This window comes from Rhincodon typus, chromosome 25 (assembly GCF_021869965.1).
Source record: "Rhincodon typus isolate 14 chromosome 25, sRhiTyp1.1, whole genome shotgun sequence".
Lineage (NCBI taxonomy): Eukaryota > Metazoa > Chordata > Chondrichthyes > Orectolobiformes > Rhincodontidae > Rhincodon > Rhincodon typus.
This window is the reverse complement of record NC_063356.1, coordinates 13,058,658-13,074,715: the sequence shown is the minus strand read 5'-3', so window position 1 is coordinate 13,074,715 and position 16,058 is coordinate 13,058,658. Positions and strand designations below refer to the sequence as shown.

General features: G+C 39.4%; 1 protein-coding gene across 1 annotated transcript; it reads left to right on the top strand.

Moving 5' to 3' along the window:
- Window positions 1–1,310: 1,310 nt before the first annotated feature.
- taf8 (TAF8 RNA polymerase II, TATA box binding protein (TBP)-associated factor) lies at window positions 1,311–16,055 on the top strand (the record flags this gene model as incomplete). The annotated part of the gene is made up of 7 exons (XM_048611819.1): window positions 1,311–1,418; window positions 3,985–4,082; window positions 8,628–8,787; window positions 10,549–10,647; window positions 11,818–11,880; window positions 13,872–13,996; window positions 15,972–16,055. Coding segments are annotated over exons 2-7 (609 nt in total), but the record flags the coding sequence as incomplete, so codon positions are not given.
- Window positions 16,056–16,058: the final 3 nt, after the last annotated feature.

The following is a 16,058-nucleotide window of genomic DNA, read 5'->3' as shown; positions in this document are numbered from 1 at the left end:
TACTCTGCTTGGAATTTATACTGTTTGGTCTGTTATGGTGAGTAGTGTCATTACTGGTTTTGATCTGTATGTGTTTGTATATGGGGTCCAATTCTATGTGTTTGTTGATTGCATTACGGGTGGAGACCCATTCCTCTAGGAATTCCCGTGCATGTCTATGTTTGGCTTGGGCTTCTATGATTACCTTGTCCCAGTTAAACTGATGGCCTTCATTGTGTGAATGTGCCGATATTAAGGAGAGTTCATTGTGCCATTTTGTTGCTAATTGATGTTCATGTATCCTGGTGGCTAGTTTCCTTCCTGTCTGTCTGATGTAATGTTGTGGCAGTCGTTGCATGGTATTTTGTAAACCACGTGGGTTCTGCATGTCATGGGAATGGGGTCTTTAATCCTTGTGAGTGTTTGTCGTAGAGTGGCTGTGAGCTTGTGGGCCACCATGATTCCTAGTGGTCTTAGGAGTCTCGTTGTCAGTTCTGATATGTTCTTGATGTATGCAGTGTGGCAATGTAAATGCAACTGTCACCTGTGGCACTGTTGGAAGCACTCTTGACTCTAAGTCAAAAGTGTCTGGGTTTAAGTCTTCATCTAGGACTCAAGTGTCAAAATAAAAATTGCCACTCCTGAGGTGGTATGTGAAGTAACTCCACAAAGGCTGGTATCCTGTCACCAAGTCAGCCTTTATTTACACATGCATAGTACATAACACTGACCCAGCTAGCTCAGAGCTGGCTCCTAGGGTGAACAGAACCGCTGACACTCCTGTTTATATCTGTCAGCCAGGGCCCTCAGGTCGGACCAGGTTAACAGACCGGTCAGGGAACTCTTATTCTATAACGCCCACCTGGCTGACCTCATTCCAGCCACTACAGTAAGAACTGTTGGAAGGTGTTATCTTTCTGGTTAAATGTTGAGCTGATCCCTGTGCCTGCCCACTCAAATTGACTGGTGTCCTTTATTCCCCATGAGACTTACGAGCAGAGGAAGGCCATTTGGCCCATTGCATATATTCTGCCATTCAAACAAATCATGGCTAATCTGATGATCCTCAACTCAATTTTCCTGCCTTGTGACCATAACCCTTGATGCCGTTAATGATAAGAAATCTATCTCCTTGAATATAATTGACGGCCCTCTGTGGCGAAGAATGTCACACAGTCACCGCCCTCTGAGAGAGAGAATAAAAAAATTACGGTAGGAACTACATTTCAAAAGCATTCCATACGGCTGGGAGACGTTCGGCGCAGGATACATTTAGGTATAAGGATGTGGGTTTTATTTTAAGGCACTGGGGCACTGACGTGAGCGATGTGTGAGGATGGGAGGACCAGCCTGCAGTTCCCGCTCAGCCAGCGCAGGGGGCAGTACAGGCTGCGAGGAGACGGAGCGGAAGCGGGTCCGCGGAGCTGAGCTGAGCTGAGGTGACGAGCTGCTTCATTTTCCATCCCAATAGCGTGCGATCTTTCGGACCTGAAATCTCCGGCCGCACTGAAAACAATCGTAATTGTGAAGTCTGCTTGCGTTTAGGCACCAGATGGTTTTATTTTCCTAAAGCAAAGAAATCAAATCTTGATTTACTTTAAGTCGGTGTCCAGGCCAGGAGTCTCTCGAGTGTACAGGCCTGAACCAGAAATAAATGTCCCAGCTTTATAAAGTTACATACAGCTTAACGAACTCATTATCTCCTTCGTAAATTTTATATTTAATTTATTCGTCGATGTTGGCTGCCTTTTTTGAATGCAGCAAAACATTTTGCTTAAAAAAAGTCTTCCAGACACAATTATTTACAGTTTAAATGTCTGACGCACTAAAAGTGAGTATACGTTAGATAAATGCCTTTTAAAATTGTATGAATTAGAGTTTTTCTTGCTCCACATTGTAAATGCGAAATGGTTTGTGATCAATGGCTGTAAATTCGATCTGTCTGCTTATTTAAAAGGAGGGTTTGTAACGCAGTGGGTGGTGTACCTGCCTCTGAGCCAGAAGCTATTTGATGGCCAAGGAAGGTGCATTCATAATGTAGCCAAACTGCAAAATCTTGTTCCACACAGTAGTGGAAGAGATTTCTGGGCAGCAGTAAGATGGAACGAAGATTGATGCCTCTACCCATCACAGTCTGTAGCTTCAGAACACTACCTGCATGTAAAATAACATGTTGCCACGCAACTTAGACCCCATTGAGTTGTAATGGAAGCCATCCTGCGAAGTAATGAATGGTTTCACTTCTTCTGTGTTTACTGTTTCACTCCTTATTTTTCTGTAGCTTTTTTTAAGGAAAGGTGAAAATGGCAGATTAACTAATAATATATTGTGTTAAGAACATGAAAAAGCATATTCAGTAGATAATGTGACAGTCAATACATTTCTGATGTAACAAAATATTTTTTGAAACTTTAATTGTGGTGCGAAGTATGAGCGGTTTGGACTAGTGAATACGGCATTTCTGGATATTGAGGATGATAATGGATGAGGGGAAGTACTTGGAAAGAAAATCACCTACTTGAAGGGTTTACCTGATGCACTTGACTCTCAGCTAGCACTATGTACTTGCATCACTGCCTCAAAGTGGGATCCAGGAAGGATGTGGTTTTTCAGATCGTTAGTACCTTGCCACAGACATATCCACTGGATATATGGAGCATGTGGTTGGGTTTTCAGGTGCAGTGGGCTTCAATTAGACAATATTTTCACTGCCTCAACATTGGTATTGTAAAATGATTTTACAAGGTTAACTTGCTCAAAGCAAGTAACAATTTTCGTATATGCCAGTACAGTGGCCCTGTAATTCAGCCTCAAAATAAAAAGAGAAAAAAAGTGTCCACCTATCGGCACCATTCCGCTATCCTCCCCTGCCACCCCTCTCTTTATCTGCAGCTCCCTCTACCCCACATCCAGCCCTGAAGAAGGGTAATACCCAAAACGTTGACTTCTTCCCTCCAGATATTGCCTGGCTTCCTGTGTTCTTCCAGCCTCCTGTTTGTCAGCCCTGTAATTAAGTTGTGTAATTAGTAATTAAAAGTACCGAGAGAATCAATTCAATTCGCTATACTGAAGGGCCATTCTATATAATATACTGAAGGTAGGCTTGAACAATAATCTCTCACCTGTGATTGAGCAAACAACCATGTAACAAATTCTGATGGCAATTCAGGATGGGAAACAAATGCTGGCCTTACCACAGGCTCTATATTCCCATGAAATAGTAAAATAAGTGTTCTGAGCTTTAAGAGAGATGCTTTTTGTTTTCTTTGACCACCTATCATGCTTCTCATGGGTAGCTGGTAATTGTTTCAAATTATTGAACGCAAAGAGGGCTAAATGCTAACAATAAGCCTACATTGTAGAATTAGGATCTTGGAACACCTTAATGTATTCCCATAATAATTTAATTCTTATTTTGTATGCAGCATTTCTGGTAGTGCACTTCGCACTCACCGGTTGATGACAATGTACATGCTTCTTCGTTGCTTTTATAATGGATGGTAGCAATTTTTTCAATATTTAGTTCTTTTTGAAGACTAGAGAAGGTGGAAGAACCTTGTTGCTAGGCAGATATGAAATCCATTTGGTATTTTAGTGGCTTTGTGGGAGGATTAATTTTCTTTCCTGGTTTCTTTTGCTTTTTCTTGAGTTTGTGACTAATTGATTTGTTTATATTTTTGAAATATGTGGTGTCTTGCAGACTTTCTCCATTTAAATGTTCAAAGACATTGAGATGCATTCTGGTTTTTCATTTTGGGTGGGTGTGAATGATCCACTTAGCTCCTGTTTGTAAGAGTTTCTTTCTTTCCAAGTATTGCTGCTGGCTGCATTGAGTGAAAAGACCAATATATAATGTTCATGTGTTCCTTTAGGCGTTGCTTTTACAAGATGCAAACATGCTTTTGCCAATGTAAACTAATGTATTGCATATGTAAAAATGAAAGTTCAGGTGTTGATTGAAATATCAGTTTATTGATTGTTAATATGAATATACCTTTGTTTCAGGCAACCATTAGATTGTGAAAATGACTACGGCTTCTGTCTCAGATACATACACGTCAGCTGACGCAACGTGTAGAGTCTCAGTGGAAAATGTTACCCAGGTAATGTGGACAGATCAGAAGTTTCTTTGAATGTATGACAGTGTCTGTACAGGCAGTCCTTGGTTTAAGAATTGATTCCATTCCTGAGTATGATCGTGAGTCGATTTGTATGCAAGTGAGAACACAATGCGATATAATATAAAACATCTATTTGTAAGTACAAGTGAATGTTTGCATGTCGGATCCTTAAATTTAATATTATGGAATCTCGCTCATAAGTACAAACATTCTTAAGATGGACGTTCATAAATCAGGGACCACCTGTACACTCAAAAATTAATAATTTATACATTGAAGTTTCCTATTTGCAAAGTAAATGCTCAGGTTTGGCTCCACCTAGTGGCTGCTGAAGCTGCTGTGGGAAAGACATATCTTGTGCCTTCAGAGATAGTAGGAACTGCAGATGCTGGAAAATCTGAGATAACAAGGTGTAGAGCTGGATGAACACAGCAGGCCAAGCAGCATCATAGGAGCAGGAAGGCTGACATTTCGGGCCTAGACTTCATCAGAAATGGGAGAGGGGAAGGGGGTTCTGAAATAAATAGGGAGAGAGGAGGAGGCGGATAGAAGATGGATAGAGGAGAAGATAGGTGGAGAGGAAACAGAGAGGTCAAAGAGGCAGGGATGGAGCCAGTAAAGGTGAGTATAGGTGGGGAGGTAGGGAGGAGATAGGTCAGTCCCGGGAGGACAGACAGGTCAAGGGGACGGGATGAGGTTAGTAGGTAGGAAATGGGGGTGCAGCATGAGGTGGGAGGAGGGGATAGGTGGGAGGAAGAACAGGTTAGGGAGGCGGGGACGAGCTGGGCTGGTTTTGGGATGCGGTAGGGGGAGGGGAGATTTTGAAGCTTGTGAAATCTACATTGATACCATTGGGCCGCACGGTTCCCAAGCGGAATATGAGTTGCTGTTCCTGCAACCTTCGGGTGGCATCGTTGTGGCACTGCAGGAGGCCCAGGATGGACATGTCGTCTGAGGAATGGGAGGGGGAGTTGAAATGGTTCGCGACTGGGAGGTGCAGTTGTTTATTGTGAACCGAGCGTAGGTGTTCTGCAAAGCGGTCCCCAAGCCTCCGCGTGGTTTCCCCGATGTATGGAACAATGCTTGAGGATGAAACAAAGTGGGCCAAATAAATGAATCTTAACTAAATGTTTTGCATTTTCAACTGTAAATTGCATATTCAGTTTTATATCAATTCAAATGTAAACAGTATTTGAAACATACTGAGTTCATACTTAGTGCAAAGTTCTCTATCAGTCTGATCATCCTGTTCTGAGGAATTGTGGTTCGCGCAGCAATCACTTTACAAGAGTGAAAAAGAATATTTTACTAAAAACAGAATTTCAGAGGTTATGCATCCCACTTTTAGTTATTTATAATTGGACAATGAACGCAATTATACTACTTAATAAAATAAGGGTACGATGGTTAGATTTTACACTGCCAGTTGCAAACTTGACAAGTTGTTTATCAACATTTTTTTAACATAACAGACAGTTAGAATCACAAAGGCAGAAAGAGGGCACTTGGCTCATTCTGTTATTTAAAAAGGGAAGGAGACAAAAACAAGGAACTATAAGTCAGTTAGCTTAATATGTGGTATTGGGAAAATGTTAAAGATACTATTATAAAAGATGCAATCATAGAGCACTTAGAAATACACAATATGATCAAGCAGGGTCAGCATAGGTTCATAAAGGGAAATCATGCCTGACAAATTTGTAGATCTTGACAATCTATTCAATTATGGAAATAAATGTTATTTTTGAAATCTGTTGAGGTTTTTAATCTGGTTCCATGTTTCAATGCAGAATGACTTTATTTTTTTAAATGTTGCTTATTTTGAATTAATGGAATTACATGCAACTAAATATTTTGGTACATACTGCCTTCTGAGATTTTTATTTATTGCCTTTATCCACTGAAGTTTTAATCCTGCTTCTAGCTTGAGGATTTTGGATTTAGGAAACTAGTACTTGGGAGCAAGAGTAAGCCATTTGACCCTTTAAGCTTGTTCTCTCCATCCAATAGGATCATGATCGATCTGGTTGTTGTCTGGGCTTCAATTTTCTGTCTTCCCCTCATGACCCTTGACTCCCTCTTCTATCAATAATCATTCTGACTCAGCCTTGAATAAACTTATCGATGCAGCCTCCATTATCCTCTGGGGAAGAAAATGTCACATTCTAATCACGCTTTGAGAGAAACCGATTAATCTAATCTCTTTATAAAAGGAAAACTTAAAATATGTTCCCTAGTTTTAGTGTCTCCCTGATTTCCTGACTTTTATATTGTCCTTGCAATAAATCATATTCCATTTGTTTTCCTAATCTCTTGCTGTACCTTTGATTCATCCATTGTGTCAGAGTTCTGCATTCTGTCTCTATTTTAAAAAATAAACTACTGTTTTTCTATTCTTCCTGCAAAAATAAAAGTTATTCTTTCTGCATGTTATTGCTTTTGCCAAAAGTTTGCTTGCTCAATCTCTGTCTCTGTCCTCTGACAGACTCTCCCTCCTCTTGACAATCTACTTTACTACCTATCTTGTCGTTATCCACAAATGTAGTTACAATACATTCAAACCCTTCATCAAAAACATTGGTATTGGTTGTAAGTAGTTGAGGATTTAGCATTGATGCCTTTGGCACAGTTTCAGTTTGCCAACCAGAAAAGGACTCATTTGTCCCTGCTGTCAGTTAGATTATCTACTGTTAGATAATCAATTATTTATTCAAACTAACATGTTATCCCCCAAACCAACTGTAATCTTGTGCACCAGCTTCTGATGTGGCACCTTATCAAATGCCTTCAGGAAGTCCAAGTATACCACTTATATCCACTGACTTTTACTTTGTCAAAAAGCGTTAGTACATTAGTTGAAACACAATTTCTCTTTTGCAAAGCCATGATGGCTCTTTGAAGACATTGTGATGTTCTGAGTATCCTGCAGTAACCTTAATAATGGATTCTAGCACATCCTCCATGATAGATGTTTGGCTAACTGGCCTGTAGCTTCCGGTATAAAAACAAAAAGGACTGCAGATGCTTGTAAATCAGGAACAAAAACAAAGTTGCTGGAACAGCTCAGCTGGTCGGGCAGCATCTGTGAAGAAAAAAAAGTTAACGTTTCGGGTCTGGTGACCCTTCCTCAGAACTTTGAGCAACTTTGTTTTGGTTCCTGTAGTTTTCTGTTTTTGCTGAGTCCCATTTGGCTGGGACTCTTCCAGAATTGAAGGAATTTTGGAATATTTTAATCAAGGTAGCTTTTAAGATCCCAGGCTGCAGATCATCTGTTTCTTTCAAGTTAAAATCATCTTTCATTACATAACTAATGCCATCCTTAATTAACAGAGCCACTTTACCACCTTTTTTTAGCATTCTGTCATTGTGATATACCCTTCAACTCTGTCCAATGTTCAGGTCCCAGCCTTGCTCACCTTTGAATCATGTCTTTGTAATGCCTATTAGGTCATATGTATTTATCTGTATCTGTTCTAACTATTCATCCTGATTGTTACAAATGCAGCATGCATGTTTTACCTTGTCAGCTGGGACACTTTTACCTTTATATATTCTGTTCCTTCCTGTCACATTCTGGTAATCAATACCCAAATTGCTGTTCTGCTTTATTACTTGTTATCATCCTTACCATGTGTTCTCTCACGTGGTCCCCTCTGCTCCTTATTTAGTTTAAAGCCCTGTCTACTGCCCTGGGTATTCTATTTTCCAGAGCCATGCCAGCATGGTTCAAGTGTAGGCTGTCGCAAGTGTACACTTCTCACTTTCAGCAGTGCTGTTTCCATGCCCCATTAATGAAACCCACTTCTCCCACATCTATCTTTGTGTCATATACTTATTTCTCTTATCCTATTTGCATATGTCAATTTGCTTGAGGCTCAGGCAACAATTCAGCAATTATTATCTTTTGAGGGTCAGCTCTTTTCATTTGGCCTCCAGCTATTCACACTCCCTAAGCAGAACCTCTTTCCTAGTACTTGCGATATTATTGGTATTTGCTTGTATCATGACATCTAGATCCTCCCCTTCCTACTACAGTTCCTCTTCATTCCAGAGCAGATGACCAAGCCTTGACCTTGGGCAAGCACTATAGCTGCCTGGACATTTGTTCTCCGATGTAGTGAGCTTTGCCTATCCTTTTGACTGTACTGTCTCTAAAATCATTGCATTCCTATTTTCTCCCCTGTTTGAGATGACTTCAAGTCAGTTCACTTATCTACCCTGCAGCTCCTGTTCTCATCCAAATAAATTGAAAGAACTTCAAAACCAGTTGGACGATTGCAAAGGCTATATCTCGTGCATGCCCATCACTGGGTCCCATTCTCTGCCTCACTTGTAGTCACATTCTCCTATGCCTGACCACTGACCAAATCAGAAAACCTTGTAAAGGATGTGACCAACTCTTGGAACAAAGTGTCCAGATAACTTCTCTCTCCTTAATGTGTTGCAATGTCTGGAATGTACCTATTGAACAGTGTTTGGAATGTACCTATGTATTGTCTACTCAGCTTTGTCGGTTTTATTTACTAGAAATCATCGAGTTCCAAAGCATCAATGTCCCCTTCAGATAACTATTATCTGGCACGAAGGCGGACACTGCAGGTGGTGGTTAGTTCCCTACTAACTGAAGCAGGTTTTGATGCAGCAGAAAAGGCAGCTGTTGAAACTCTGACTGAAATGCTGCAGAGCTGTGAGTAGAAAATAGTTGGCTTTGTTTAGTATTGTTCAGTTTTAAAAGAGTTAGATAGTTCCATTAGTGCACAGGTTAATTTAAAGTACAGAATTATTAATGGTTTTTTGATCATGCTGTTAAAGATGGACCTTTTTTTGATGAAGGACTGGAATCACACCTGAGAGTCAGCTGGGACACCAGAGTGGTAGTTAGGAGGCAGAGATCTTAAAAGCGCATAAAAACCAAAAGAACTGCGGATACTGTAAATCAGGAACAAAAACAGAAGTTGCTGGAAAAGCTCAGCAGGTCTGGCAGCATCTGTGGAGGAAAAAATCCGAGTTAACGTTTCGGGTCCGGTGACCCTTCCATTAACTCTGATTTTTTTTCTCCACAGATGCTGCCAGACCTGCTGAGCTTTACCAGCAACTTCTGTTTTTGATCTTAAGACTGTATCCTGTTAATAAACTACTATCAAGGAGAAGAATTGCCTTGTTTCATACTTCACCATTTGGCTTGGATCCCTTTAACAGTATCACTGAGGCTTTGTTTTAATATGAAAAACATTTGATCTTTTTTAGCCCCAGCTGAGAGAATCCAGACCAGAAACTCAAGTGCATCACAAACCACAAGGTTTATGCTGTAGCTTTGTTATAAGTTGTTACGATTTTCTTGTCAACTTGGTAAAAATTGTGGTAGAAAACCCATCTGCCCCTGTGGGATGCCATGTATTTTGAGCTTTCAAAGGTCACTTTTTCATATTTCAGTGCAAAAAATTAGCATCATTTAAACCAAAGCCACCATTTTCATTTGGTGTAAAATACTTCTCTTGACAATTATTTTCTAAATGTTTTTATTCACTTGTCCTCATAGTTGCCTATGCACTGTTCCCCTGTTTCTGACCATCCCCACCCAACAAATTCTATGATTCTACTTTACTTTGAAGTAGATTGGTACAAATTGAGAGTTGCTTTGAAAACCATCAGTCACACCTGTAGGCAGCCTTAGCGTCATGTGTTTGTGAGGTATGACTTGCACTCTTATCTGCTTTTATAATGACCTAACCTGGGTGTGTAGCATCTGTGTTATCTCGTGACCCAAATCAGATATTTGTGTCTTTGTCTCATGTACATCTGCAGTCTCCTCTATGGGGTGGACCGAGTTTGTTTTGCGACAATGCCGGATCTGAATTTAGTAGGTTGTGCAACTTTGTAGAGTGGTGAACACAAAACAAGTATGATGACCGGGCTTGGATAATTCAATCATACAATCCATCTCCCCACCCCGACCCATACTGATATAGGCTAGTGGTGACTAGTCACGTGCTGGATTCAGGTGAATAGAGTCTTTACAGCAGCATGAATCCTCCAATATTAAATCATCTTTTATTGTCCAAGGCACACTGATGTGTCTGAATCTTAATTTGAAAATGACTTGAGTTCAGAGCAAGGTTTCACTACTGAGATAGTGGCTTATCTTGACTTTTCTGAATAGATTTGCCTGGTCTGCTGAGCATCTTGTGAGGTTTCTGCCTTTTTTCTGAAATATGGCAAAGTGGTACTGCAAAAGTAATGTTTATATTGTTAAGTTGACAAAACTGTGGAGAATGTTATCACGCACCTGAATAATAGCGAGCAAATGAAGTTCGTTTCTATTTTAACAGTTTTGTTGGACATTTTTATTAAGTAAGCACTGCATAATAGAGGAATAGAGAAGTATGTGCCATGTATCTTGATCCTCACACACCACTTTATTTAAATAGGAACTTCTTTTCTCCCCTAGATCTATCTGAAATTGGTCGAAGTGCCAAAGTATATTGTGAACATTCAGCACGAACTCAACCAACCTTGTCAGATATTGTGGTTACTTTGGCAGAAATGGGTATGTTCTATATTGTGCTCAAATGTTGACCTAGTTTGTTAAATTTACTGAATATTTTGTGTGACATCTTAAACCACAACAGCCCAAGGTTACAACAGATGGGTGAGAAGTTGAGAAGTACCTAATTTGCAGATTTTTCTTTTCAAAAATAGTTTGCCAGCAGTAGCTTGAATGTTTTGTAAGAGAAATGTGCTTGATGCAGTGAATATACTTTGATGTTGCATCATTAGTGGCTTGATAATCATACTTTTTTAAAATTGGATTGCTAAAGTGAAACTTCCCACTGGCATCATTTTATGATCATTGTGCTTACCATTTTTGATTATTTATATTACTACTCTTTTGACAGCTGCATTTATGTAGCAACCTATTTCCTCTTCAGGATGTTGCACAACACTTCACATTCAATGGATTGCTTTTTGTGGTCTGGTAAACTTCTACATGCAACACAATATGAGACAAATGAACAAATAATAGTTTTTTGCACTAATCTTTAATTGCTTCCTACCTAAAACGTTCTAAAACTGGTCCTAATGTATTCAAGGATTGTACAAAGACTAGAACCAAATCTGTTATAGCCTCATGGTCATGGAACTGGATTAGAAATCAAAAAGAAATTAGTTCAAATTCAGTCATAGCAATTGTGAAATTGAATTCAGTATGTCTGCTCATTTATGCCCAATCCCCAGAAAATGAGTTGAATTAGCAAATGTGCTGAATTGCAAAAACCCAACTCCAGCGCATCTGTACTTGGGTTGGCCTGTATAGACATGAGTGATTCATGATGCACTAAGGGATATGTGATTTAAAAACTCTCTTTCCCATGTCACCGATGTCCCAGGGCAAATTTTTTAAACTTTTTACCGTTTAGTGCTAGATTGCAATCCTAGCTTTGGTCAGCCAGTTTGGTCAGTTATTTTTCTGACCTGATGCAGAGTACGGTTTGTACTCTTGCTTCTAGAAAATTCCTGTAACTCAATTCCGTACTGAATCTCTTCTGTGATAGCTTGACTGTTTCACTTACTGTGCTGCTGAATCTTGTGGTCTTTTAGCAAAACTGTTAAGTAGTGTTGAATTGTAGTTATGTGTTAGCTGATTTGAGTTAATGAGGAATTGCTGAGAGTATGGCCATCTGTACTTTGTTTTGATACTTATACTCCTATTCTTCAGGTTTTAATGTGGATAATATTCAGGCTTATGCCAAGCGATCACAGAGAATGGTTATTACAGCTCGTAAGTATGTTTTCACCAAATGTTAATTGTGGAATATTGTGACCTGCCTGAACCTGGGTTTTATTTAAACACTAGGGTAAGGTATGGTGTAAAAAAAAATCTGCCTTTCAGAGGGGAGAAAGAGACCCATTGCATCACATTAGGAACTCTGTGTTTGTCACTGAATAGATTTTTGACCCCAGTAAGTTCAACTTGCATTAGGAACTGCATTGTTGACTGCAGGAGCCAAGAAAGATAACCCACAATAGATTTTTTTTGTTGGTTTTGTTATTTTGAATTTTTTCATTACTTACAATCATTTCATTTTATCTCAAGTTATTTTGTGCATGCTCTCTCACCAACCTTAAACTAGGTTTTTTTTTTGCTTTTTTTTTGTGTGGTTTCACTCCTTTCTAGACTTTCTTAGGATCAAAAGTATCAAGGATTTATTCAGCTTGTTAATTATGGTGCGTTCTGGTCTTCTCCAACCTTTACTTCTATTCCTTCCTACTGATTATATGCCTGATCCATATTTGCAGTATCTTCTGCAAGCAAATGGATCACTACAACCTCTGTCAGAGCGACAGTGGATGCCACTCTTTCACCATTTCAAATGATTCAGGGCTGATGTTATACTATCTGCCAATCTAACATTAAACTCATGATGAGTTTTACTATTCTATAGTGCAACTTAATTTACATTATATCCACTTTGCTGGTACACCCAGCATTCCCATTATAACTTGTCTCAACAATCTTGGATTATACTTCCAGAAAGTATTTTAAGATAATCATAGCACTGTCAGTTGCATGCAACTTGCCAAGATACCATCAAAGCACTTTCCAAACCCATGACCTCTACCACCTAGCACAAGGGCAAAGAGTGTATGGGAATGCTACCACATGTAAGTTCCCCTCCAAGCAACATAAATTGCTGACATAGTTCCAAATTATGATGTTGTCTCTGGGTCAAAATCCTGGAACTCTCTTCCAAATGGCACTATAGGTGCTCTTACACCACAGAATTGCAGTGATTCAAGAAGATGGCTCACCTTTTCGAAGATGGTTAGGAATCAGGAATAATGCTGACTTAGCCAGTAATGCCTACACCCTGTGAGAGAATAATAATAAAAAGTCTGGCATTTGTGAAGAAATCAATTTGAGGGACTAAGAATATTGTACAAAAAGCATAATTTCCACAATACATTTTTCCTGGAAGTGTGTAATTAAAATGTATTGATCCTGGTGAAAATATTTATTAGGCTAGCTAATTTTACATTAGTTTGTTAATTTTGCTTTTAGTATTGTTAATGTGGATAGGCTTTGACAATTGATAACCTTCATGTCTCCAACAGCCCTCACCAATTTGGTGGACTGTTCCGAAGCTGAAGGTGGACTGATCTTTAGTTAGCATGTATGCATTAGATTGGCTATTGTTACAGAACATTTCTGCAGACATTGATGCTGTTCACAGTTTTTAAGTAAAATGCAGAAAAGAAAACCACACCCAGCTTGATTTGTTTCGCACTGATAAGCTTCTTGGCAAATCTAATTACATTACCAGCTAAGGGCAACCATTGACCATGCAACTTTTCCCTTACAAATTTATGCACTGACGTTCTTTGCCCCTCTATCCTAAATATTGGTTGTGTTATCACGTCTGATAACACCCCTCTAGTGAATCAGTTAGGTGATCCATCTTCATTTGCGTGTATTGTGATCACAAGTGGATATTTGACTATATGATATTTATGCTGATCCATTCCTCAACCAATGTCTATACATGCACAGTAGTTTGTGATATACTACTGCCCTTTGACTGCAGATTTTCCTTAACTTAATAGTTTGTATTATCACTCTCCAGTGTGAAATCTGTTAAAATACCAGACATGCTTTTTGAATGGTGTGGGACAGAGCAGAACTTCAAGAATGCTAAAGCCAGTTGCAATTGTCTAACTTCTGCCCCCCTGCTGAGGTAGTGATCAATTTAAAATTTTCTTTTCTCTTTTAAGCTCCTGTTACGAATACCCCAGCACCCCCCAGAGCACTTTCTACAGGACAGAAGAGAACGCATCCCTCGTACATCCCAGCGCATTTTCCAGAGTTCCCTGATCCTCACACCTATATAAAGACACCTGTAAGTGCAAAGCTATATGTTTGTGTCCTACCTCACATTCTTAACAGAGTTTAGGAAGCAATGTAACCAATCACAAAGTTGAGAGTTGATTTGAAATTCTGAAATTTATGGCTTGGTCTATGGATGCTAAAGATGTATGCTTGTGCCACTGTGTTAATGCTAGGCCCACTTTGTAGAAGAAGCCGTAGTTTGGAGAGGAAGCATTGAGAGTGCAGCAGTAAAATGATCTAAAAAATGGCATTGTAAATCTTTGGAATCCCGTTATGTATGAAATAAGTAACAAATTTTAATGTAATGAGAGCAGAGTTTGTGATTTAGTTAAAACAAAGCAAAATTGTGAGTATTCCCCAAATTTGAAATAAAAAGCCAAGAAAAAAATACTCAGATTAAGTTGCAACATCTAGAGAAAACACATTACTGAACCACATTTTGTAGTAGCAGGGCAGCTGCTGCTGTTTACCCCTTTTGTTTTATTGCATGACAAAGGTGTGAGCAGATAGTGGTGCAGCAAGTGGTACAGGGCATCTTGGACCTGAGTGAACAAGCAAGCAACTATTAACTCTTTACCTGGTCAAATTGAAGGATCGAGAAGCAACAGTGCAAGGACTCGGAGGACTCAGAGGAATTGTGAATTAGAGTGGGTGAATTCAGTGTCAAAGAAAGGGAAAGAAAACTGGGATTTGTGAAGGATATTATTATGCTGGAGAGAGCTCAAAAGAGATTTACCAGGATGTTGCCAGGAATGGAGGGCAAGAGTTATAAGGAGACGCTGTGTAGGCTAGGACTGTTTTTTTCACTAGCGCGTAGGAAATTGAGAGGTGACCATATAGAGGTTTATAAAAACATGTAAGGTATAGATAAAGTGAATGGCAGGTGCTTTTCCCTAGGCTGAGGGATTTCAAGACTAGGGCCATATTATTATTATGTTACTCTGTCATTAAGGAAATAGTTAAGATAGGTGGAAGTGATGTATATTTGGTGCCAGAGCGAGGTCAGCCACGTAGTGGATGGCGTTCCTTTTTTACTCCTTGGGAGCACTTGTGTACAAGTAGCACAAACCTTTAGAGCTTTCTCTTCATTCTAGCATGTAGAAGGCAATCTGTGTATAATCAATTTAACAGACTAATTGCCTATTGCAGGCTGACAAGGTTCTACTGCTTCAGTGGAAGAAAATACTCATGTGAGGGGGAGAGGAGGACCCTTGAATATGTGCTTTTTGTTTTTGAATGGGACAGTTTCAAAGTTTGAGGGGAGTTCGGCAGCCTGCAAACTTTCCAAGTGGTGGATGGAGCTAATGATGGAGTGATGCAAAGTGAACATCAGCCACTAGAATATTTGCATTTATCCTGCATCTGTTCCTTTGCAGAAATTGCTGTTGCATTTATATTGGTTTTACATACAGAAATTAGTGATAAGTCCCATCATGTGCACTTCTCTCTCTCTTTTTCATCCAACCTCCATCAGCACATCATTCTTTTCTCACTCATGAATTATTTAGCTTTCCCTTAAACACTTTTGTGCTATTTGCTTCAACTGTTGCCTGTTGTATACCACTGTTAATTACACAAGAGGAAAGTAATTTGCACATAAATAAAAATGAGTCATATTTTTCTACTGTTATTTTGACAATAAAATCCGGTCCAATGCTTCAGGTTGATGACCATTCATCAGAATATAGGCTGGTCTTCTAAATAATTTAGAATAACAATTCAGTTTAACCCCCATTTAAGTTTTGAGAAATTGCAGATTAGCACTATTAGAACAAATCCCTTCATCAGTTTTTGCAAGTGTATCTATTTTTTAGCAAGTGTGATTTTCAAGCAATTTTTTTCAGGTGTTTGATGAGGTCAGATGGTTGTGTAGAGTAAAAGAATTCCAGGCAACCAAATCGAGCTCAGACATGTCATTTGTTCAGAGCATTAGCAGGGAGAAGATGAGAATGTGTATATTTAAGTACATTTTTCTCCATTGTTAGACAATCAGAGAGCCAGTTTCTGATTACCAAGTGCTGAGGGAGAAAGCTGCATCCCAGAGAAGAGATGTGGAACGAGCTTTGACCAGA